Source organism: Macaca mulatta, chromosome 14 (assembly GCF_049350105.2).
Source record: "Macaca mulatta isolate MMU2019108-1 chromosome 14, T2T-MMU8v2.0, whole genome shotgun sequence".
Classification (NCBI taxonomy): Eukaryota; Metazoa; Chordata; class Mammalia; order Primates; family Cercopithecidae; genus Macaca; species Macaca mulatta.
The window spans coordinates 89,524,797-89,548,564 of record NC_133419.1 but is presented as its reverse complement, the minus strand read 5'-3'; the positions used below and the strand labels follow the sequence as shown (position 1 = coordinate 89,548,564).

Genomic DNA, 23,768 nt, shown 5'->3' with positions numbered 1-23,768 from the left:
CATTTTCTTGTTTACAAGGTCACAAATGTGTGATTGAGATAGTAATGACAATAGAACTTTGCTTAGACTACAGGGTTCTCTGTATCATTGCACCTCAGAATATCTCTTATCTATGGTATGCACTTATTTTCAGAAAAATGTATCAGATGCGTTGATGGCATTTGCAATATTGACACCCCTGACTGTTTGTGATGAGGCCACTGAACAGGCAGAAGAAATCATTTTAGTGTTGAATCCTGAGCTGTGTGATTTGCTTGTGTGGAGATTAAGTTATATAAGAGACATCTGTGCCAGGAAGATGGTCAGTATTTTAGAAGATTGTTGAAAATAAAGGACAATGTGAGCTGTGAATCTGATTATAGTGTAGATTGCAATTTATGGCAAAGTTTACCTATCAATATCTCTTTTTCGTATTCATTTAGGATATAACATGAGAGTATGTGGTTACCTGATGCAAAATACTTTTATATGTATTTAAAATATGTCTATTGTTTTCTATAATGTGCTAGTAATTAATTTACTATGCTAAGGACCCAGAAAAATAACACTCAATAAAGCATACTTCTGAAAATAAGTTCTTGAGCTAATATACTATATAATCAAACTATTAATACATTTACCCACCTTTTAGTGAATTAAATGTCACCATATTATTAGATTGTAGGTCATAACATTTTAAAAGCTTTTTTATCATTACAAGAATTAATGCCTCCCCATTATCTATAGCATAAACCTGCCCCTTTATTTCTACTGACATATTATCCCTACCATCTAAAAGCTATAAACTAAAGAAAATAATTTTTCTTTGAGACTTTATTTCCTAATATAAGAAATAGGGGTTATTAGATATTTCTAGAAGTATCATTTTTAGGTAGATGTGAGATCAAGTATGAAAAAAGGTTCTTTACGTTGGAAATAAAGTATTATGGTATTTTTCTTTGTCTTTTCTTTTGCTAGGCACATGTTAAAATAATGAATGAATCTTGTGGTGAGATTGCACAGGAGAAATCTCACCACAAAGAGAAATGTCCTTACCCAGGAACTTATATAGAAGCAGGAGAGCGTAGGTCCTCACAGAAAGAATATTGGATAGTTCTCAGAATTGATTATGTTAATGAGACAGATCTGGGAGTGAATTTGATATCATCTTTTATACTCTACATTCATCAATTGTAAACTATGAGAAACGTTAATGCCAGAAATACCATCTTTAGATAATTGTGCTACAAAAATACTTTCAAAAGCAAGTAAAATGCAACATTATGATATTAAGACAAATCTATAAATAACCTTAATATCTAACAATAAGGAATAATTAAATATTGGTAACACGTGTAATTGAATGCCATGAAACTGATAAAATTCAATAAATGTTCTAAATGTGACTCCTGACTCTGCTACTACTCACTTGCTTGGGAATCCTGGCCAAGCCTCTGTACCTCTCTGAGCCTCAGTTCCTTTCTCTGTAAAATGTGCATACATAACTTATTTTACAGTTAGTATGACTTGCACTTACCATATCTTCAATCCAACCACTGTCATCTCTCTCACCTAAGTTAGTGCAAATTTCCTAATTGCTACTCGTTTTCTGCTTTTGTGCCCTTATTCTTGTTAAAATTTTAGGCAGAATGTGTTCCTCCTCTGTTAGAATCCTCCCAGGAAAACGTTCTCATGAAATGTTAAAGCCAAAGTCTTTTAAAGTCCAAATAGGCTCAACATCACCACATTATCTCTTGTTTTCCATGTCTTCCTTTCTCTGCATTTTAACTTTTCTACAGCCACACGAGCCTGTTTGCTACTCCTCAGCACACTAAACATAAGTCTGTCTTAGAGGCTTTGTATTTGTTTTATCCTTTAACTGGAATGTTGTTTTTCTAGAGATCTGCATGACTCATTCATTTAATTCTTCTGGCTATTTACTCAAATGTTATTTTTTCAGTTTATGCTTCTTTGGCCACATTACTCAAAATTTCATATATCTCTGGCACTTTCTATACTGCTTCACTGCATTTTGTTTTTTGCTTTTTAAACACTCGCCACCGTGTAGCACACAATATTTTACATATTTATTTTGTTTGTTGTCTGGCAAAATCCCTTAGAGTATAGGCTCCATAATGATTTGAATTTATGTCTATTTTGTCCATAACTGGGTCCCTGGGGCATAGAAGGGTGTTGGTACAGAGTAGTTACTCAATAAACATTTATAGGAAACATATGAGTAATGCTGATAGATTTGATGTATTCCTTTCAGGTCTATTTGGAATTTATACTCCATGAATTTCTTGCATTTTGATTGCACATAAGATGACTTTCTCTTTAGCTTTATAAAATCTGAGTAATAGCACAGTTCTTTCGCATTTCTATGTCATAATTTTTTTAAGTATATTCCAGGTATCTAAGTTCATAGCTATTATGTGCCTCATCAGATTATAAAGCAATTACTGCAGTAATTGCAGTATAAAGCAGTAATTGCTTTATAATCTGATGAGCCGTAATTTGGGATGGATATCAGGGCAATGTAAATATACTTGTACTAGATAACCTATACACTGCACCTTCTGTGTTTCTATGTGCTGAATCATCTTTTCCCTGGAATGCTCTTTACTGTATAGTTTAAAAGGCAACTCCTGTAAGATTCTATATCTCTGGGATGTTCAAATTGTGTCTGGGTGGCCCTTCTCATTTTCATGGACATTGGTAATATCTTTTATTTTTTTTTGGTAGGAAGGGGCTGTGAAGCAGCAAGGAATAATTAAAACAATGTGTTATAAATCAACAGGCATAGGCATAAATTCCAGCTCCATTATTTTCTAAGTGTTCAGCTAGTTTTTAACTTATCAAAACCCATTACATAATTTGTAAAATGAAGGTAATAATTCAGTTCAAACATCCCAAATTCAAAAATTGAAAATCTGAAATGCTTCAAAATTGCTGGATTTTTGAGTACCCGTGTGACACTCAAAGGAAATTCTTATTGGAGTATTTCCAGTTTCAGATTTTAGGATTTGGAAAATGCTCAAGCAGTAAGTAAGTATAATGTAACTATTCTAAAATCTGAAAGATTCTGAAATCTGAATATTGGTCCTAAGCATTTTATGTAGGGGTTTTCAGCCTGTACCTACATTTTAGGGTTGTTGTAAGGATTATTGGTATACATTTGCCACACTTACAGACACTCTCAAAGACATAGCCATTGTGTCAGAAATCTTCAGGGTATATAGCGTGTACATGGAATATAGTATCTTCCATGTGAATCAGATACATTTTTTTCTCTGAAATATGTAAGCCTTTTATATGTCTTTAAAAATAAAGTACCTAAAACATTCTCTTTTGGCCTCTATGACATCACATACTCTCACTTTACCTTCTTTTGGGGTTGCCTCCTTTTCATAGCTGGCTTTTCCCAAACCTGGCCCCTCAGCAGAGCTTACTTTTTAGCTCTACCTTTGCAATATTTATACTTCCTCTCCAGGTGATTTCATGCATTCTAAATATTTTATATATTGATGACCCTCAATTTACATCTCTAAACCAAAACTCTCCCCTGAGTCCAACCTTACATATTCACTTTCCTGTTTGACATCTTTACTTGGATACCTCCAAAGCATCTAAAATTTTGCATTTTCAAAAGATCATTAATTTTCTTCTGCCCCTCACCTGTTTATGTACTAGTCTATCCCATCTCTACTAATGCTGTCAAAATGCACTAGGCTCTCAAACTAGAAGCCTAGGAGTAGACCCTGATTCCTCTCTCTACCTTACTACTCACATCTAGTCCATCAGCAAGTACTGTTGATTCAACTTGGAAAATATGTCTGACTGTGACCACTCTCTTCATATTTACTGTCACCAGTCATAGAGAAGTCACCATCATTTCTCGCTAGATTATTACAGCTTTCCTTATAAGATTTCTTCAATTGATTATCCAGAAAAATGAGCAGCCAGAATAATCCTTTCTAAGACTAAATTGTGCCAGTCATTTGCTTAAATCTCCTCAATGACTTTCTGTTGTACGTAACATTATTATTACTTTTTTTTTTCTTGAGACGGAGTCTCACTCTCTCACCCAGGCTGGAATGCAGTGGCACCATCTTGGCTCACTGCAGCCTCCTCCTCTCGGGTTCAAGCGATTCTCCCGCCTCAGCCTCCCAAGTAGCTGGGATTACAGGTGCGTACCACCACATCCAGCTAATTTTTCTATTTTTGGTAGAGACGGGGTTTCACCATGTTTGTCAGGCTGGTCTTGAACTCCTGACCTCAAGTGAACTACCAGCCTCGGCCTCCCAATGTGCTGGGATTACAGGCATGAGCTACTATGCCTGGCCAACATAAAAAATTTTTGTAAGAGCCTACAACATCCTACATGGCCTGGACCTTTATTGTCTTTCCATCTTCACCTCGTATCACCATCCCTCCCATGTTCTTCATGTTCTAGTCATGCATTTTACATGACTGGCTTTTTTTCATTCTTCTGTTTCTTTTTCTTTTTTCTTGGAGATGGAGTCTTGCTCTGCCGCCTAGGCTGGAGTGTAGTGGCGTGATCTCTGCTCACTGCAAGCTCCGCCTCCCAGGTTCACACCTTTCTCCTGCCTCAGGTTCCCGAGTAGCTGGGACTATCTTTTCTTTTGTTAACTTTAATTTTAAGTTCAGGGGTACATGTGCAGGTTTGTTACATAGATAAACTTGTGTCATGGGGATTTGTTGTACATATTATTTCATCACCCAGTTGTGAAGTCAAGTATCCACCAGTTATTTTTCCTGATCCTCTCTCTCCTCCCACCCTCCAGTAGGCCCCAGAGTATGTTGTTCCCCACTATGTGTACATGTGTTCTCATCATTCAGTTCTGACTTATGTGTGAGAACATGCAGTATTTGGTTTTCTGTCCCTGTGTTAATTTGCTGAGGTTAATGGCCTCCAGCTCCATCCATGTCCATGCAGAAAACATGATCTCATTTTTTATGGCAGTATAGTATTCCATGGTGTATATGTACCACGTTTTCTTTATCCAGTCTATCACTGATGGGCATTTAGATTGATTTTATGTTTTTGCTATTGTGAATAGTGTTGCAATGAACATATGTGTGCATGTGTCTTTATAATAGAATGATTTATATTCCTTCGGGTATACACCCAGTAATGAGATTGCAGGGTTGAATAGTATTTCTGTGGTGGGAGTATAAATTAGTTCTATCATTGTGGAAGACAGTGTGGTGATTCCCCAAAGACCTAAAGACAGAAATACCATTTGATCTTTACTTTTCTTTGTATTCATCAGGTTTCAGCTAAAGTTACCCTTTAGAATAGCAATATGTAAAGCCCACAAGTATAGGGCACTTGTATATTTTGCTTACTCTTGAATATTCAATTCCCAGGACAGAATAATAGCATATACATACTATAAATATTTGTTAAATAAGTTAATGAATAGATGAGGCATGTTAGGTGCTCAAAGAAAGATAATAATGATACTTACCAATGAATATTATTACACTTCTTTTTTACATTACTCTCTTTCACTAAATAGTTAATAATTTTTTGTTAAATGAAATAAGTAACAAATTTCACATAACTTCAAAAGGCAATATTTTAGTGTTTTAATATATATACTGTATCTCAATATGTAGGGGTTTCATAAAACAACTTAGATGAATAAAATGCATGGGATTGATATTTCAGCTACATGAGCTGACGGGGCACTAGGTCTCTCCTATCACTTTCATGTTTTCACATAAAAAATGAGTCCTGTTTTGTTATTGGTTCACTCACTAACATTCTGATTTAATCAGAAATTGTGCTTTCTTTAACTTCAGATTTTTCTTTTTGTCTACAGTAGAATTCACATGACCGTGAGAATAATTATTTTAGATTTTGGGTCTAAGGAAAGTGAAAGAAAGATTTGGTAGTATTCAAATGACTTGCCAATGACAAAACTAACATTAGTCTTCATTTGTTCCTCCGTGTCTACAATGCCAACTTTTGTACCAAAACTATTTTTTTCTATATATTCCCAAATGTCTAGTTATTCTGCAACTTCTGATTATTTGATGAAATATTAAAAATTTAAGCTTTTGTCGCTGTACAGAGGAAGCCTTTCTCTGTTGCCATAGGAAACAGTAGAAGGAAATAGTGAAAATGCTGGTAGGAGGGATTAGAAATATGATTCAAGTTATGTTTGTTTTGTGTCTGGTCTTAAATTTTTGTAGATTTGACGACCTTTGAAACCATTAGTATTCTTGTAAAAGTGCGATATTTGCATACATTCCTGAAGAAACATCACCTGTTTTTGAAAGTCAGTGATTAAAAAGATAGTCACTTTAAAATAATTTGAGATCCTTGGCTGGCAAAGTTGATAACAAAATAAGTCTCTTACACAATTCCCCTAAGTTATCAAATCACTAATTTGTCAGTTATCTTTTACAAATTATGCTAGAATTTGCCATAGAAAATTTGGGACAAAATTTCTTTCTTCCCAGGAATTTAAATTGAAATAGATGATGACATTCACAGCTATACTAGATTTCTACCTGGCAGAATAGTTCCAAACATACATCCTTTTAGACTTTTGAGCCTTAGTGATGTGGAATCTTTTTCTGGATCAGGGCTAGAGGACTGATTACTGTGAATTTTATTACAAGACTCTGTAATTACTTTGAAGTCTCTCTGGAGGACCAAGTAGGTTGCCAGAGAATTTTCTGTCCTCACGACCTAGCCACAGAATGCCCTTGAAAATTTAATAACAAAAAGATGTCGTTTTGAAAAATATATATATATATATTTTTTCCCTGTTTAATTTATAAAGCATTTATTTAGTTGATATCTTGTATTGATTCACATAGGGGACAGCCTAGCACATAGTATCCCCATTTTTCAGGTGAGCAAATTCTGGTCCCGAGAGGTTAAACAGTTTACTAATACTTCTTAATAGAAGAACAGGGATTGAAATGTGAATATTATTTTCTCTAAAAATTGGTGCTAATTTGACACTTCCTTGCTGCCTATTTGGGGGACATTGTACTCTATAATTTAATTTCCAAACCTTTTCCTTTCTTTTCTACAGTTTGTTTAACATGAAACATCCACCTTTCTTCATTTGTTTTTGTTATATCTTCCACAATAATTAGACACAATACTTATTTATTCCTGGGAAGATTATTCAACTTGTTTGACATTGCATTTGGAGAGAGATTATGTGGGGTATTTTTGAAAAGATAATTTTATTTTTGTAATTGCATAATTAATTACATGCTCAATGCTAAATATTTCAAAAGAAAAGAAAGCATAATGAAAATTTAACAACAGTTAGCCACACTTTCATTACCGAGAGATCACCAATGTTTAATATTTTGGGGTGCATACTTCTTGAAGTTTTCTGTTCCTGGTGTAGTTTTGCTTCTAGTATGCTCTGTCATCTCTGCCTGAGAGTACAGTACAGTTCTGACTGCGACACACAAGGTTTGGTTTTGTGTATTGCAGGTGAACAAATAAAGACTATTACTCTAAGCAAGGCAGGGTCAAGAAGCTACATCAGCTGCTTCATCAAATCATAAAGGAAGCAGACAAAGGAAAGTCAGAAACATTTTTGAATTATTTTTTCTTTGTTATCTGCATCATCAAAATGTTTTTTCTGCTAACATATATTATAGAATTCCTCAAACTAGTTGCACTTATGTTTGTTAAAGACCCATGTTATTATTTTTTTTTCAGGTTTAGAAGATCGTGACCACATGGATCATCTAACTGAATGGTACATGGGGACACAATGGTCCTATAGAGAATATATGTGAATTGTTGGCTAATTTCTTGATTTGCGACTCAACATAGGACATCGCTTGTTCATATCTATCAGAACACTCCTGAATTTTCCCCACCATGCTATCTTTATTAGCTTGAACTCCTTCCCTAAAATGGTCCTTCTGTTGATCCTGTCAGTCTTACTTTTGAAAGAAGATGTCCGTGGGAGTGCACAGTCCAGTGAGAGGAGGGTGGTGGCTCACATGCCAGGTGACATCATTATTGGAGCTCTCTTTTCTGTTCATCACCAGCCTACTGTGGACAAAGTTCATGAGAGGAAGTGTGGGGCGGTCCGTGAACAGTATGGCATTCAGAGAGTGGAGGCCATGCTACATACCCTGGAAAGGATCAATTCAGACCCTACGCTCTTGCCCAACATCACACTGGGCTGTGAGATAAGGGATTCCTGCTGGCATTCGGCTGTGGCCCTAGAGCAGAGCATTGAGTTCATAAGAGATTCCCTCATTTCTTCAGAAGAGGAAGAGGGCTTGGTACGCTGTGTAGATGGTTCCTCCTCTTCCTTCCGCTCCAAGAAGCCCATAGTAGGGGTCATTGGGCCTGGCTCCAGTTCTGTAGCCATTCAGGTCCAGAACTTGCTCCAGCTTTTCAACATACCTCAGATTGCTTATTCGGCAACCAGCATGGATCTGAGTGACAAGACTCTGTTCAAATATTTCATGAGGGTTGTGCCTTCAGATGCTCAGCAGGCAAGGGCCATGGTGGACATAGTGAAGAGGTACAACTGGACCTATGTATCAGCTGTGCACACAGAAGGTAAGTTTTCTTTGCATACATCGAGTATCTATTATTATACACTCAACGGTTAAAATTTCAAGTTTGGGAAGACTAAACTATTCCTAATTATTTTGGATATTTTGAATTGTCCCAGTTATAACAGTACTATAAGAACAGACTGGATGACATATATCTAGAGAGACATAGACTTAAACTACAAGAGGGTGTATGTGGCCGATATTTGGTTAAATATAATTTTGTTTTAATTGTGAATTACATTATTTCCTTCTGCTATACTGATGCTGTATTATACTTCTGATATAATGATCTTTCTATATTCATTACTAGAGGTTTTTAAGTCTCTTTATCTTCATTGTACATCTCATATTTTTGTCATTTCAAGATTTTTCTAGGTGCCTATTGTTTCTAATAGTTAAAGCAAGGTACACATAAATATACATTGCACTGAAGGTAGTAGCCAGCTCTAACCTAGGTATGTTGTTATAGAGAATTACCAAAAAGTTTAGTCTTACAGCTATTTTTTCAGAAGAATTCATGGTCAAATCCAAAATGGAGATAAATTAATTTTATCTTTGTGTAGAACATATTTGAGAAGTATAATTTTAAATAATTCAACATGTTTGCTTTAAAATGTATTGCTTGTTGATGCTCCAAGAATAGTGAGGAAAGAAAAATCTGACTGATGCTTTATAACAGTGAATAATAAGTAGCCTTTTGCTTTTTATGGTGTTTTAAAAATCATTTGTATACATTATTTGTTAGTTCTTGACCAAGGCTGTTTGGAAAAAATTTGTTTTGACCTCCAGAGTTTGTGACCCAAACGGGGAGACTTACTTGTTATGCAGCTCTTCTTCTAGAATAACAAAATGTATATATTAACACTATAGAGTACTGAAGAAGATATGAAATACTTTTTATAAATCATCGAATTATTGTATTTGTTGAGATTTTTAAAATTCTGCATTAACATATCAATATAGTCCAAACATTTCAGTCCAGTAAAATGTGGAATTAAGTTACTAACTCCACTTCAGAGGTTAGGAATATATTTATGCAACACATATTATGCACAAATATATATGCAAGACAGGCCTGTGAAGGATAGCCCTTTGTTTTGTATATCACAGACTTCAATGGGATTTCAATCTGGCAAATGTAAGTATGCACAAATACTTATATAATCATAATTCAAGATGACACAATGTTACAAATCTGACTCTAAAGGAAATTGATGGGGAAAAAAATCACCTCCTGCTCGGTGGTTATGGGGGTCATGGTGGGAATCTTACAGAAGGAAATGGAATTTGACAGTTGAAATTTAACAAGAATAATACTGACAATTGGTGAAAATTAGCAGGGATGGCTTTCAGTGAACAGCATAAGAAAATATGAATAGGTGAGAAAGTAAAAATGTTTGAAAGGGCCAATTATAAAGGTATGTTTTGGTTTGCCTCAAGTAAATCATACATTTTATTAGGGACTCCCTTCTAGCTTCAGAAAAGCAGGGTTTGGTCACGGTGTGGCAAATGCTAATTCAGTTGTGCTACAAGGAAAACTCTTAGTCATGACCTTTGGCTTTTACTAGTTAAACTGTTGTTTTATCCTGAATTTACCCCAATAGCAATCTAATAACCTAATAAAATAAGTTATGATGCATTCAAACAATGCATTATCACATAGCTAATAAATAAATGAGATACTCTATTAGGTAATGATTACAATTTCCAAGATCATCTTAGGTGAAAAAAACAAGGTGCATTTCTGTATATATTACATTTTATTTTTTCTAAAGGGGTTTCTTATACAAACAATTTGATTGGATATTCATAGAATTGTTCTCAGAGAAGAGCAAAACTACTAAGATTTGCTGCTTCTGAGAAGAAATCTAAGTTAAGAAATGAGGTGGAATATTTTATGCATAATTTTTATATACATACACTTTAAGCTCTATATTAAATACATAATTTGCCTACTGAAATATAACTATCACATGAAAACATTCTATTTGTGGGCAAACAAAAGACAATAGAAATTGCAATGCCAAATTAAGGCCGAATATTTAGGTTGTACCACCAGGATTCAGGAGAGAACAAACCTTGGAATTGGACATTCAAAGGTTGGAAGAAGTTCTTCTTTGCTTACTGTTTATGTGGTTGTGTCAAGAAATATTTATCTTGCTTTTATCCCAAGCAAGTATGTGGATAATGAGGTTATGTAGCGTTGAGGCTTATGATTTATCAGTATAAGAATGGCATGGTAGGAATTTTCACAAGGTGAAACTCACCTCCAGGATCAGAAAAATGAGAGTCAAACAGGATACAGCTTTGTTGGGTACTGTGGGAACTCTCCAAGGTCATGCTTGTTTTTTTTGCCACTCGGTTTTTCAGAAAGTCTTGGTGGGATCTTCCATGAAATGATAGTGTCAGTTATCATCCAGTCTCTTTCTCTCACTGGGTTGAGGTGATTTTCTCTAGCATTAGAAGAATTAATCCCAGTACCTGATAATTTATCTTCATGTTCTTATAATTATTCTCCTTTGTTCCATTAATATTCTCTTTCTTGAAGAGTATAGAAATTTCCAAATGCTTTCACATGAACCATTAAGGTCTATGAAAAGATATGGTCCTATTTTCAAAAAACGTTTTTTTCTCCTAATTGCCTATGTATTTTATGCTTAAACCTAACCATACTGTGTCACAGGTACCACAAGATATTCCTTCAAGAAAGTGTATATCATCACAGAATTCCAGAGGAGTGTACAAGGAAAACTCGGTTCCAGTTTCAATGTTAATCTCTTACACTTGCTATTTCCTGTGATTTATGGCTTTAGTAGGCCGTGTGACTGGGTATTTATTGGTTTATTACGCAGAAATTATGCCTAGAACTTCTAGGCAAAGAGATTCATAGTATAAAGCAGAAGAAGAAAAAAAAGAAAGTATTTTTAAAGAGTAGATCAAACTAGCTCTTCAGCTTGGAAGAGGAAAGGAATATGCGATGACTCAGAACAAAGGTAAAATCACTTATTTTAATGGAGTCAGAACTTTCTCTGCACTAAGGAAATGTAAACGGTCCTTCGCCTTAGTACTTTTGCAAACCTTGGTACGTGTGTCCATGATGACACAGGATTGATGGTGCTTGCTTGTTTAGCAGTGTGGCAGATTGCATTGATGACTTCCACTAATGGTTCCTCTGTATTCACATCATTGGCTTTTGACTCGATAATTCCCTTTTACTTTCATGTAGCACTGGCCTTCTGACTACTTTGACCAATAGCACTTGGTTGACATGAGAACTTTCTTCCTAGTTTGTGTTGGAACCCTATCATCACTCTGTGAAGTATGAGAGCACCCAGGTTTTCCAAATGAGTGCATCTTAGACCAGTTGACCTCAAACATGTGAGAGCATGCAATGCAGATCAACAAAATTGCCTTCCCAACCCACAGCTAATTGCAATCACATAATTGAGCCCAGCTGAAACCCTCAACATTACCCAGCTGACTATTATTGTGAGCAATAAAAAATGCCTTCAGGATGGAGTTCAGTATAAACATATTCATCCCTCTCACTTTAGTCTCTAACTTCCCTCCTCCCAAATAAGATGCTACTGCTTAAACTTCAAAAGCAAAACGAAATACATTACCATGTATTAATATTCTTGAAATTTGAATATGAAATAAAACATAATATATGCTGTGGGAAAGAAGGAATATTTAAAATGCTTTGCCCATACTTCTGTGGCTAGAGCCGTGATAGCTCCTTTAAAGTCTGAATGTTTTAAATAGTTAAGCACTTGAATATATTTCATTATTATATTTTTTACCTTAGTCTAGTTCAACTTTATTGAGAAAAGTAATTATTGCATTGCGTTTTATACAAAAAAAATTATATGTACTTTCTGGGTGATGGACAAGATTTCACACTTCACTAGTTTTCCTGACTTTCTTTGAAAATCTACAGTATATCCACAGGGCCTATTAGAGTGCCCATTATATAATAGGTGCTCAAAGACTATTTGCTGAATAGAAAAATTTGTGTTAGAAAAGTACATAGCTCACTATTTATGAATATATAGTATGTGGATAAATAGCAGGCACTTGTAAGTTTTTAGTTTTGCTTCTTTATAAAAATGAGGTGTCAAAATGACTCCCTTGATTAATTGTAAAATCCTGTTCATGCTACACCTCATTTTTTGTTTTCACTGGTTCTTGAAGTTATTATTTCTGTCTAATGACAGGAATGCTAATTTATTACAGCAAAAAAATATCAGTGATGTTCTGGGGAGAAAAATGTACCAATAAATTTCACTGGTAGCATACATTATTAAAAATATTGTCTTCAGGTTAACCTAGAAATTGCAGTTTCAGGTTATGATATGACTTCCCATCAATTATTTACTTAAAAATGTGATAACAATCCAGCTTTGATTGAGGGAACTTCAGTGTGATTCATAGTCTATATGCTTGTTTGACTTCTAAAAAGTGGGAGTACACTTTTCCCATCTCAGCATTTCTACTAATTATCATTATATCAAGACAACAATTTAGCTGGGAAAAATAATAAATGCCACTGTGGAAGCTACTGAATAATTTTTTAAAGGACTTTATTTTGTTTCTCCAGGAGTTGAATAGTGCTGAGAGTTAAAACAAATTTTGGGATGATCATGGTAATAATAAAGACACATAAACTACTGTTCATTCCATAGAATGTTAACACTGGACAGGTCTCAGGCCAGCATTTAATCTTCTGTATTTTACGGTTAAGGAAACTAAGATAGAAAGGTCACATATCTCTACCTTGCTTGCCAGATAATTAGTTGCAGAGTTGTGTCTTGGAACTCAAGATTTCTGTCCAGAACTTGGTTTCTAAAACATTGTTGGAGATTATTATGCAAGTTCCTGTGTGCCATTTTTCTACCTCTCCATTGCATTGTTTTATTCCTTCTCCCTTTATCTCAATGGCACCAATATTTCTAAACCACTGGCTGAAAGTGTTAATAACTATCTGAAATAGTAGAAGGGACCACAAATGAAGTAATTCATCTAAAAATTAGCCTTGACAGGAGATTCGCTTGAACCTGGGAGGCGGAGGTTGCAGTGAGTCAAGATGGCGCCATTACACTCCAGCCTGGGTGACAAAAGTGAAACTCTGTCTCAAAAAATAAAAATAAAAATTAGCCTTAAGAAATAGCATGCTCCGTTTGTTCTTGATCTGTAAATTAGATGAAATGCTCCTTTTCCTGGGTCATATTGAAGGTTTGCAGAAACTCTGAAAGATTTTCCTTTGGTCCACAAAACTTCTGAAAACATGAGATCCCCAGAAATCTTTGAAATTATGGATTGATTGTATAATTGTATTGATTACCACTGACTTAACAATATATACAATTTAGAAGATGCAGAGACTTTTAGGGAGATTCTAAGTTGGATCATGGATCCATAATCTGGGAAACACAGTGGGTAACTCTAATTGCAAAGAAACAATTTTTCATATTCACATATCACTGTCAGAAACTTCATTGCTAACAGTGAAAAAATTACAGATAGCCCTGGTTTAGAGTGTTTAGAGGGGCACTCCCTCCTCTTCCCTCCAGAAGGAATAGCCTATGGACTCAGTAAGTAATTTCTAAGAGAGTTATTGCCTCTTTCAGAGAAAAAAATAGAGTCTGCTGACATATCCACATGTGTTTTGGGCAGTGTTTATATTGAGATTCATTTCTGATGATACAATTTCTGGCTTGGACTCTGGCTTACCTATAAGACACTAATTCCTGGGATAGCATCAACCTTCCTCTCTCTTAGGCACCATTGTTATCATCAATTGCTGAAAATACTAGAAAACTCCCACAGATACTCCATGTCCAGGATGAATAAGCTGAGTTAAAAGGAATTTTGTTTTCAGCGGATTTCACTGCATTACGCATTATGCTCCCCCATAATGCGTAAATATCTCTGGTGATTTGCAAATGTGGACACTTCTACAGTTCTAAATAATCAGATGCTTACCTAAATGTGAAGATCATATCTTAGTAGGTAGCCTGTCAGTTATTCACTATTTACCCATCTTATGGATGGCAGCTGCATACAAATGCATGTTTTCCCTTGGTCACTCTTATTCCAGATGCCATTAAAACCTTTTAGCTTCCAGGTTGATAGTGTTCAGCCACTTCTGTTGAAGTTGCTTCTGCATAAGGAAAGCTGGGGAATGAGAGGGCATGCTGTGTGATGTTTATGTTTCAATGTACAGCTTGAAACACATAAAACACAGAATGAAAAGCAAATTATGCACAGTAAATTCTGCCCAACAAAACCCAAACAAGCATATGAGAGAAAGCAAGAATAGAGATCCTCAAAACTCTAGAGGGAGTATCTTGAGAATTTTTTTTCTTCCTTCCCTCCTCCTTTTCTTTCATTCCTTCCTTCCTTTATAACTTCTTACCTTCCTACCCTCCTTCCCTTTTCTCTGTCTCTCTCCCTTTCTCTCTCTCTTTTTTTTTTTGTTTGAGAGAGGGTCTCTCTCTATTGCCCAGGCAGAAAAAGAGTGGCATGGTCATAGCTCACTGCAGTCTCAACCTCTTGGTCTCAAACGATTCTCCTGGTTCAGCCTCCCAAGTATCTGGGACTACAAGAACATGTGACCACGTGTGAATAATTTTTAATTTTTAATTTTTTGTAGAGATGAGGCCTTACTGTGTTTCCCAGGCTGGTCTCAAATTCCCACCTGCCTTGGCCTCCCAAAGTGCTGGGATTGCAGGTGTGAGCTACCACAACTGACATTGTCTTTCTTTCTTATTTATCATTTTTCCTCATCTCCTTTAAACTAGAAGGTTTTTGTTTTGTTTTTTGTTTTTGTTTTTGCAGGCTCTTCTGTAAGTCTTGTCATCCTGTTAATTTCATAGTGAGTAGATAAAATATGAAGATTACATTAATAATATCTTGGAGTTGGAAAAATAAAATGACTAACTGTGCTAAAAGTAAGATAACTGACATGAGAACTAAGGATTTTACTCTGTGACTCCAAGAAAGTCACTTCAACTCCTTGCATCATTTTTTTTAATACAGAAAGGCACTACAAAGGATGTTCTTACAGATTTCTTCTAAGACTAAGCTTCTGTGACTTGCTATGCTCAAATACCTGCAGACTACAGCTGGGCTACATTAAATGTTGGACATAGGGTGGGCAACATAATAAGGCTCTATCTCTACAAAAGGTAAAAAAAAAAAAAAAAAAAGAAAAAAGAAAAGAAAAATTAGCTAGGCATGGTGGTGTGCACCTGTAGTCCCAGTTACTTGGGAGACTGGCAGGAGGATCACTTGAGGACAAGAGGTTGAGGCTGAAGTGAACCAAGTTTGCACCACTGTACTCAGCCTGGGTGACAGAGCAAGACCAGTATCAAATGCAACCAAGCAGGGCCTGTTCAAAGGAGAGTAGCCCAAATGGTTATGCAATTTGAAATTATATCCTCAGAGAATAAATTTAGTAGAGAGAAGATAAGGCATGGCAAGGCCCTGACTGCTACGTTTAGGTATCTGGTATATTTGCATATTTTGATTATTTAGATATTTGTAAATTCAGGTGGAAAACAGCTAGGTTCACTCTGTATGGGCAGCAGTTAACAAAGACAGCTAATTACTAAAATACAAGAGTAACAAAGTATGGTTTAATTTAAAAAATTTATATTAGCAGAACTGTTCAATAAAGGAATTGCCTCTCTTAGGAGGTAGTGAGTTAGATCTCTGTAACTCCTTGTGCATAAACCTGGAATGGACAATCATTTGGAGGACTCTGGAAAAATAGACTTAAACCTCAGTTGAGGAAAGAACGATATTGGACTGTTTGTTCTTTTGGTAATTCCCAATTGACAATCAAATGCCATTGAGATCTTATTACTCTGTGAGTTGAAACATAATCACTATATATTTTCTTCTCTTCTCTCTTTTCTTTTCTTTTCGTTTCCGTTTCCTTTTCCTTTTCCTCTTCCTTTTCCTTTTCTGAGATGGAGTCTCACTTTATTGCCCAGGCTGGAGTGCAGTGGCACAATCTCGGCTCACTGCAACCTCCGCCTCCGAGGTTCAAGCAATTCTCCTGCCTCAGCCTCCTGAGTAGCTGGGATTGCAGGTGCATGCCACCATGCCCAGCTAATTTTTTGTAGTTTTAGTAGAGAGGGGGTTTCACCATGTTAGCCAGGGTGTTCTTGATCTCCTGACCTCGTGATCTGCCTGCCTTGGCCTTCCAAAATGCTGGGATTACAGGTGTGAGCCACCACGCCTGACCACATATACTATACTTTAAATTTGGTTAGTTTGTTCATTTATTTCATAACACAGTCTGATAAAGTAGCCATTTTAGTAGAATGGACAAGGAAAGAGTGATTTTTTTCTTCAGCTAAAGTTAGTGGCAGAACAAGGATTTGGACCCAAGGCCAACTCTTTTGAAACAAATCTAAATCTCATTCCTTTACATTGGAGTAGGTGTGGCTCCAAGGAAAAGCAGAATGGACATCGCCTGGTTCTTTTTCCTTCCCTGGGAAACAACAACAAAAAAAACCTCTATTTATTTTCCCACTGAGAGTATCTTTTGAGCATATTTTTGTGTCTTTTTATCTAGCTTTCAAAGCAGCACCTTTCCTTGCTCCCATGGAATGGGTTAATTATAGTGAAAAGAAAACAAATTAAGGAGGAGGCCTGTGGCAACAAGTTGACCTCATAAAAGACCTCTTTGTGAGTCTGATAAACACAGACTGTGCTTGGTTGTTTCTATTTACATCTCCATCACAGGCTCCACACTCTGTCCTTCAGATGCTGATAATAGCAGGAAGCAATATGGTACAGAATTTTTTAAGAGCAGGAGGATATATTGTTAAATGATGTAGCCTTATATATGAAAGACAATTATTTGGAATTCATCAGGGCTGTGGGTTACGAAATCTCATTTTGGCACATTTGCAAATACTACAGAAAGATTTATCAAACATTCAAATGTTGAATTGAGGAGATGTTTTGGCAAGAGGTGTAATAGTCAAATACATTTATTTTAGGGAACTTTGTAAAGTGATTTCAGCCCAATGTTACATTTACACATTGATTTTCACACACACACACACACACACACACACACAAAGAGAATCTAAAGAAAGAGATTATCTAGTCTGTGTTTTTTTTTCTGTTTTTCAAATAGTGGATCATAACTTATTAGTTATTTGTAAAACCAATTTAGAGGGTTGAAATCAGAATTTAATATAGAATACATTAAAATAGACTAGAGTAAAATATAAATATTAACATGTATTACATCATAGGTTAGATATTTTGTAAATTTCACTTTAGTTACACATAACCATAAATAGCCTGTGTGTTAACCATTTAAAAGAAATTTCTTCTATGTCTTGCAGCTAAAAAAATAAAATTTAAAAGTGACTTACTCTACTTATATTTTTCACGATGTTCGTAAATACTTTTCTAGAGAAATGTAACCGATACACACGAATTTATTCTTCTGTGACAATGTCATTTAGTTTATATTTTATGGAGTGATGGGTTTTAGGTCTTATTTAAAACAAGCAAAAACTTCATGGCAGCCATGGTAGGAAATGATAGAAGCATTGAACAACTATCTTATAGGGCAGATATTTTTATTTCAATTTGATAATAAGGTAATTAAATTTACTTATCCAAAGTCCCTCAACTAGCAAGACTGTTAATCAGTATTTGTACTCAAATTTGCCTGGGTTCATCCTACTACTTAATTGAGAATTATTTCAAAGGGTCAAAAATCAGATTCCAAAGATATATTTGCAACAAACTGTGAATTTAAGTTATTGCACAGTAGGTTACTCATTGAACAATTATACCAATTATGTAAATAATTGATATAATTTTGGTAAATGGTATATGCATCAGGATAGGACAATGGAGTGGATACTAGACAAGGAGGTCAGGAGAGTTTCTAGTCCTAGTTTTTATCAGTGATAAAGACAGTGTGAAAGCACTTTAATTTTTAATATCCCAATATAGTACACTAAGAAATAAATGCCAAAAATATTATCATTTTGACATTAAACATTTACATATTAACAAATTAACATTTCTACCCCCACCCCCCCCGACACACACACACAGACATACAGGTACAAGCACATAAAATATAATGTAAGGCATTTGTGCCATTTACAAGATAACTTTTTGGCTATATAAACAAGTCATAGTGCACACAGGTGCACTATGTGTAATAAGGCACAAGTTTAAATATATAAGGTAGCAATCCTCTTCCACTTTTCTCCGAGTGTCCCAAAAATTATATGAATAATTTCGTTTGATATATAGTCAAGTCTAAAATTTAGACTTCTTTTGAGAATGAGAATCTTGGACCAAATACTATTTGTAAAATATAGTACAGTAATTTATGAGAGTGTGCTTTTAAAAGTATTATAAAAGTAGTTTGATGAAATGAGTAACCTACAGTGCAATTAAATTCACAGTTTCTTGCAAAAATATCTTTGGAATCTGTTTTTTGATCCTTTGAAATAATTCTCATTTAAGTAGTAGGATGAACCCAGGCAAATTGGAGTACAAATGCTGATTAATAGTCTTGCTAGTTGAGGGACGTTGGACAAGTAAATTTATTTTCCTCATTATCAAATTGAGATAAAAATACCTGCCCTATAAGATTGTTGTGAAAACGAAATATAAAGCACTTAGTATCAAGCTTGGCACATAGAAAACATTCAGTAAGTATCTTCTAAATTCTCCTGCCAAGAACCTGTCTTGCCTTATTTTGGCTTTGAAGAAAAAACCATAAATGATGTTTCAATTCAGCTTTGCCCCATTATAATTGAAAACATAATGGAGTGGAGAATTGGTCAGGAAAGTTATCAATATATGTAGTGAGTGTTAGACTCTTACTAATTTTCCCTTTAGAAGGTAAGTTTGCAATTGCACAAAAAAGATAGGGTGCTTATTGCTTTGGCATAAGTACAAATACACCCCACACTTTCCTCCTCCGATTGGTGATGTATGTTGAGAGGCATTATGCTGTGGTAAGATGAGCAAGGTCTGGACAATTCCAGAGCTGTGAACATGGTTATCTTTGATGTACGTGGGTGGAGGAGATGAAACTAGAGGGGATTAAAGATGGAAACTGATTGCTGTTCTTTAAGTACTTTTGAATTCTTTTTACATTTTCAACAAGCATAAGCAACTTTTATAATGAAAAAAAAAAGAAGTGCAAACAATAGATAGATAAATTCTTTGTAAATTTCAAATTGAACATGCTCATGTATCTTTACTAGTCCAACTAGAAACTTTGTTAATAGAAACAAGTTGTAGCACATTGAGATATGCCATGGGCCTAAGGTTAAAACCAAAAGAAATAACATGGACCCTAGGAAATAAAACAGACAGATTACATTTAATTGCTACATTAGTTTTAAAACTAAATTAAATGCTCTGCCAGATTGTTGTAGTTCCAATAATAACAATGAATATATAACTTATTTATCAAATGTTTATTTTCAGAAATTATAAAGGCTCTTTTATTCTATAAAGTGATATCTAGGTAGACTTTTGTGCTGTTACTAGTATATTATTAATACAACCTGAAAGTCAGTAGTCTCATTCGTAGCTGCAATGAAAAGTAGATAGAATAAAAATAGAATAAAAAGATATTTCTGCATTCCTTTCCTCAAGAACAATAAAAATATAAATATTTGTTTTTTTAATGATTTATTCAGAAACTGTCTTCATGTTGCTTTGGTTATATACCCTCTTTTCAACTGTTATATATTTGACCTTCACCAGATTTGGGTTAGGAATTCAATCCTTGCCTTTCCCTAATAAAGTTAGAGAGACATTTTTGTTAATGAAAAATAAGTTACTGAATTACATATGATAGCATTTTATCCTTCAGAGAATCTGAAAAAATACAAGTTAAGATATACTGAAGTACATGTCAGTTTACTTTCAGTTTTATGGAATTAGTGCACATGTACCCTAGAACTTAAAGTATAATAATAAAAAAAAAAAGCTACAAATGATGTTGACAATATGTTTGTATGGAAATGATTTGATAAAACAGTAAATATGTGAAGATAGAGAAATATTGTACCATCTGGCTATATTATTTGCAATAAAATTGAATTTTATTGTTTGCAATTCTCAAATTAATACATTCATTAATTTCTTATGATTTTGATGATTGAGAATAATTGATATTAATTTTTTGCTCAGAGGATACAAAAATATGCAAATAACCATAGATTCCATTATATATTATGTTAAAACTCTAGGTTTTAATAAAATATATATGCTAAAAATCACAATACTATAGGACTTTGTATTTATATAAAATTGGTAACAGCAAAGTCTCTTATACCTAATACATTGCCAAAAAAAAAGCGGGGGGCTTGGTGGTACTTTAATTTGACAAGATTTTGAACTTATAAAAATAACCAAAAACTTCTGCTTTGAGAGAATTTTTTGGACAAAATATAACTTTCAATGAAATACAGATATTTGTATTTCAATGCAAATATATAGTACATGAAAGCACACCCAATAGAGGTTGAGGTCCATGTGATACTACTACAAACAAATTGTTTTATTCATTAGTCTACAAATATTTATTGGGTAGATACTCTGTACTCAGCTCTGTGGTAGATACTGTGAAAAAAGTGACATGGAAGCACTTGCTAGTGAATGAGTTTTCTCAGATATATACCAAGCCACGGCTCCATAAAAATAGAACATTTCCCTTCATAGAATATGTTAATATGTAAGCAGAAACTCACAAAGCAATCTATATGGCAAGAGATGAATATGTATGGATAGCTTTGGTTGAAGTAAAAAAAAAAAAAAAAAAAAACCATTGTGTTGTATTTTTGTTTAATACAATGTTATTTTATATCATTTAGAACACTGTAGATGGTATAGTAATTCCTTTTTGTTTATGCTGTTGAATGGCTCTGATTCAGTATGAAGATCATCAATACTGTTCCATTTGAGACAGGAAGTCTGAGTTGCATACCATTAATATCTTTTTTTTATAAAAGAGTGAGATTTCAAATCTTCTACACTAACAGATATAGCATACAACTTTAAACAATAACCTATAAAATCCATAATAAGTAATTAAGATATTCTCTGGTTTAACAACATTGAAATAATTTACTTTTAGGACTATTTGACCTCTCATAATAATTGTCTAATTATCGTGTGGAACTATGGAAAGACTTAAATAAACACTTTTTATATTTTAACCATGCTACATTTTTCTTGGTATAAATTTAACATTCTTTAACTGAATTGATTCATAATCTCAAATGTTTCTTGGTATCTGTCTCTTTTTTGAAATTCTCAATCTTATTTTTATTTCTGTTTTTTTCTGAGTCTTAACCTCTAACTTTTTCAATTCTTTTCAGTAATCAGTATCATTGATGGTTTGATTGAATTGTTTTCACTTATTTGGAATGTACCTTCTTTAAAGGAGACTGCATTATTTGTGACTTTAGAGACTAGTAATTTGAGTTTGTTTGGCTGGAAATTTTTCTCCTAGCTTCAAAACCTGTCACATACTTTTGCTTTTACCTTCAGTCTGTCAATACGTGGAAAATTAAAGCATACAATTTAAAAATTTGAAGAGGCTGAAGAGAGTATATCACTTGTGCCATTAACAGGAAAAAAATGTCCTTTAGAAACACAAAAAAGAAAAATTTAAAAATTCAAGATTTTATATGTGAAATACTAAAGTGGCCATGAGTGGAATTTTGTAGATTGCACACAATTTCTGTTTTTTTTTTTTTTTTTTTTTTTTTTTTTTTGAGACTGAGTCTGGCTCTGTCGCCCAGGCTGGAGTGCAGTGGCCGGATCTCAGCTCACTGCAAGCTCCGCCTCCCGGGTTTACGCCATTCTCCTGCCTCAGCCTCCCGAGTAGCTGGGACCACAGGCGCCCGCCACCTCGCCCGGCTAGTTTTTTGTATTTTTTAGTAGAGACAGGGTTTCACCGTGTTAGCCAGGATGGTCTCGATCTCCTGACCTTGTGATCCGCCCGTCTCGGCCTCCCAAAGTGCTGGGATTACAGGCTTGAGCCACCGCGCCCGGCAGATTGCACACAATTTCTAACCATAGGCAACTCAAATACATGTTAACCATTCCCAAGAAAGAGTAGAAATTAATGCTGAAGTAATTCAGCCTGAATATGTAAAACTTTGTTACTGATCCTTTTATAAAATAAAAACAATTTAGTTTCGAGGTCAGTGGAAAGAGTGTTAATCTTGGAATTGCTCTGGCGACCATATTTTATTTTCCACTTTGGGATGACCTTGGGCAGCTCACTTAACCTTTATAAACACACAGATCCTCATTTGCAAGATGACAGATGGCTGTACCTGCACTTTCTGTACTGTTTTGTTATGATGGTCAGTTGAATAATCAGTTAATGCACTTTGTAAGTGTAAGGCTGCCTGATTAATTAATTATTAAATGAACACTCACTATGTGCCAAGATCTATGTACTTGGACTAGGCTTTTAAGTTTTCTTAAAAAATATTGAGTACAATACTTTGAAAATTAGGTGCTAATCAAAGACTTCATTAATTGTGTCTTTATAACAACAGAATCAGTGAGATTTTGACTGACTGGGGGAAGAAGTTAAACTCCTTTTTCACACTATATTTATGCTCCATCAGTAATTAGCAATATTAATAAAGTGTCAGATCTGGAAGGGACAGATCTGAGAGTTCTAACAGTGGGAGCACTGAAAGGTCATCAAGAAAGAGCGCAGACATTGAATTCAGATACACTTGGGTTTAAAGACCAGGTGTTGTCTTCTTTGCTGGTCCATCACTATTTGCCGTGGAAATGAGGCAAGTTCCCTAAGCCTAAATTACCACATTTCAAAAAAGGGATGATTATCGATATTGTTGGCTCATAGGACAGTTGTGATCATTAATGTAGCGTAATACTTGGCACACAATAAGGGTTCACAAATGTTATTTCCTGCTAGTATGTGTTTTTTCAACCTCCTCATTTTTAGAAAAGAAACTCAGGTCTAGGAAATTTAAGCAACTTGTCTAAGGTCACAGAGCTGGTGAGTAGGAGTGCTTGCACAGAACGAGACTCCTGGTGCCAGGGTACTGTTGGGAAAAGTATGCTTAATATTCAGATAATATTTATTTTAAGGCACTCATTCTCACAACAAAAGTATGTCTATTATAATTGAAATATATATG

The 23,768-nt window shown here is 34.8% G+C and overlaps 1 protein-coding gene across 2 annotated transcripts in view; it reads left to right on the top strand.

Annotated features, from left to right (window-relative positions):
• The window catches only part of GRM5 (glutamate metabotropic receptor 5), a 579,984-nt gene that overhangs the window by 6,231 nt on the left and 549,985 nt on the right, over positions 1-23,768 (top strand). For both annotated transcript variants that reach the window (XM_015115388.3, XM_015115385.3), the window contains exon 2: positions 7,706-8,566. In XM_015115388.3, coding sequence (XP_014970874.1) covers positions 7,906-8,566 — 661 coding nt within the window. In that variant the 5' untranslated portion in view covers positions 7,706-7,905. The remainder of the gene's footprint in view (positions 1-7,705; positions 8,567-23,768) is intronic.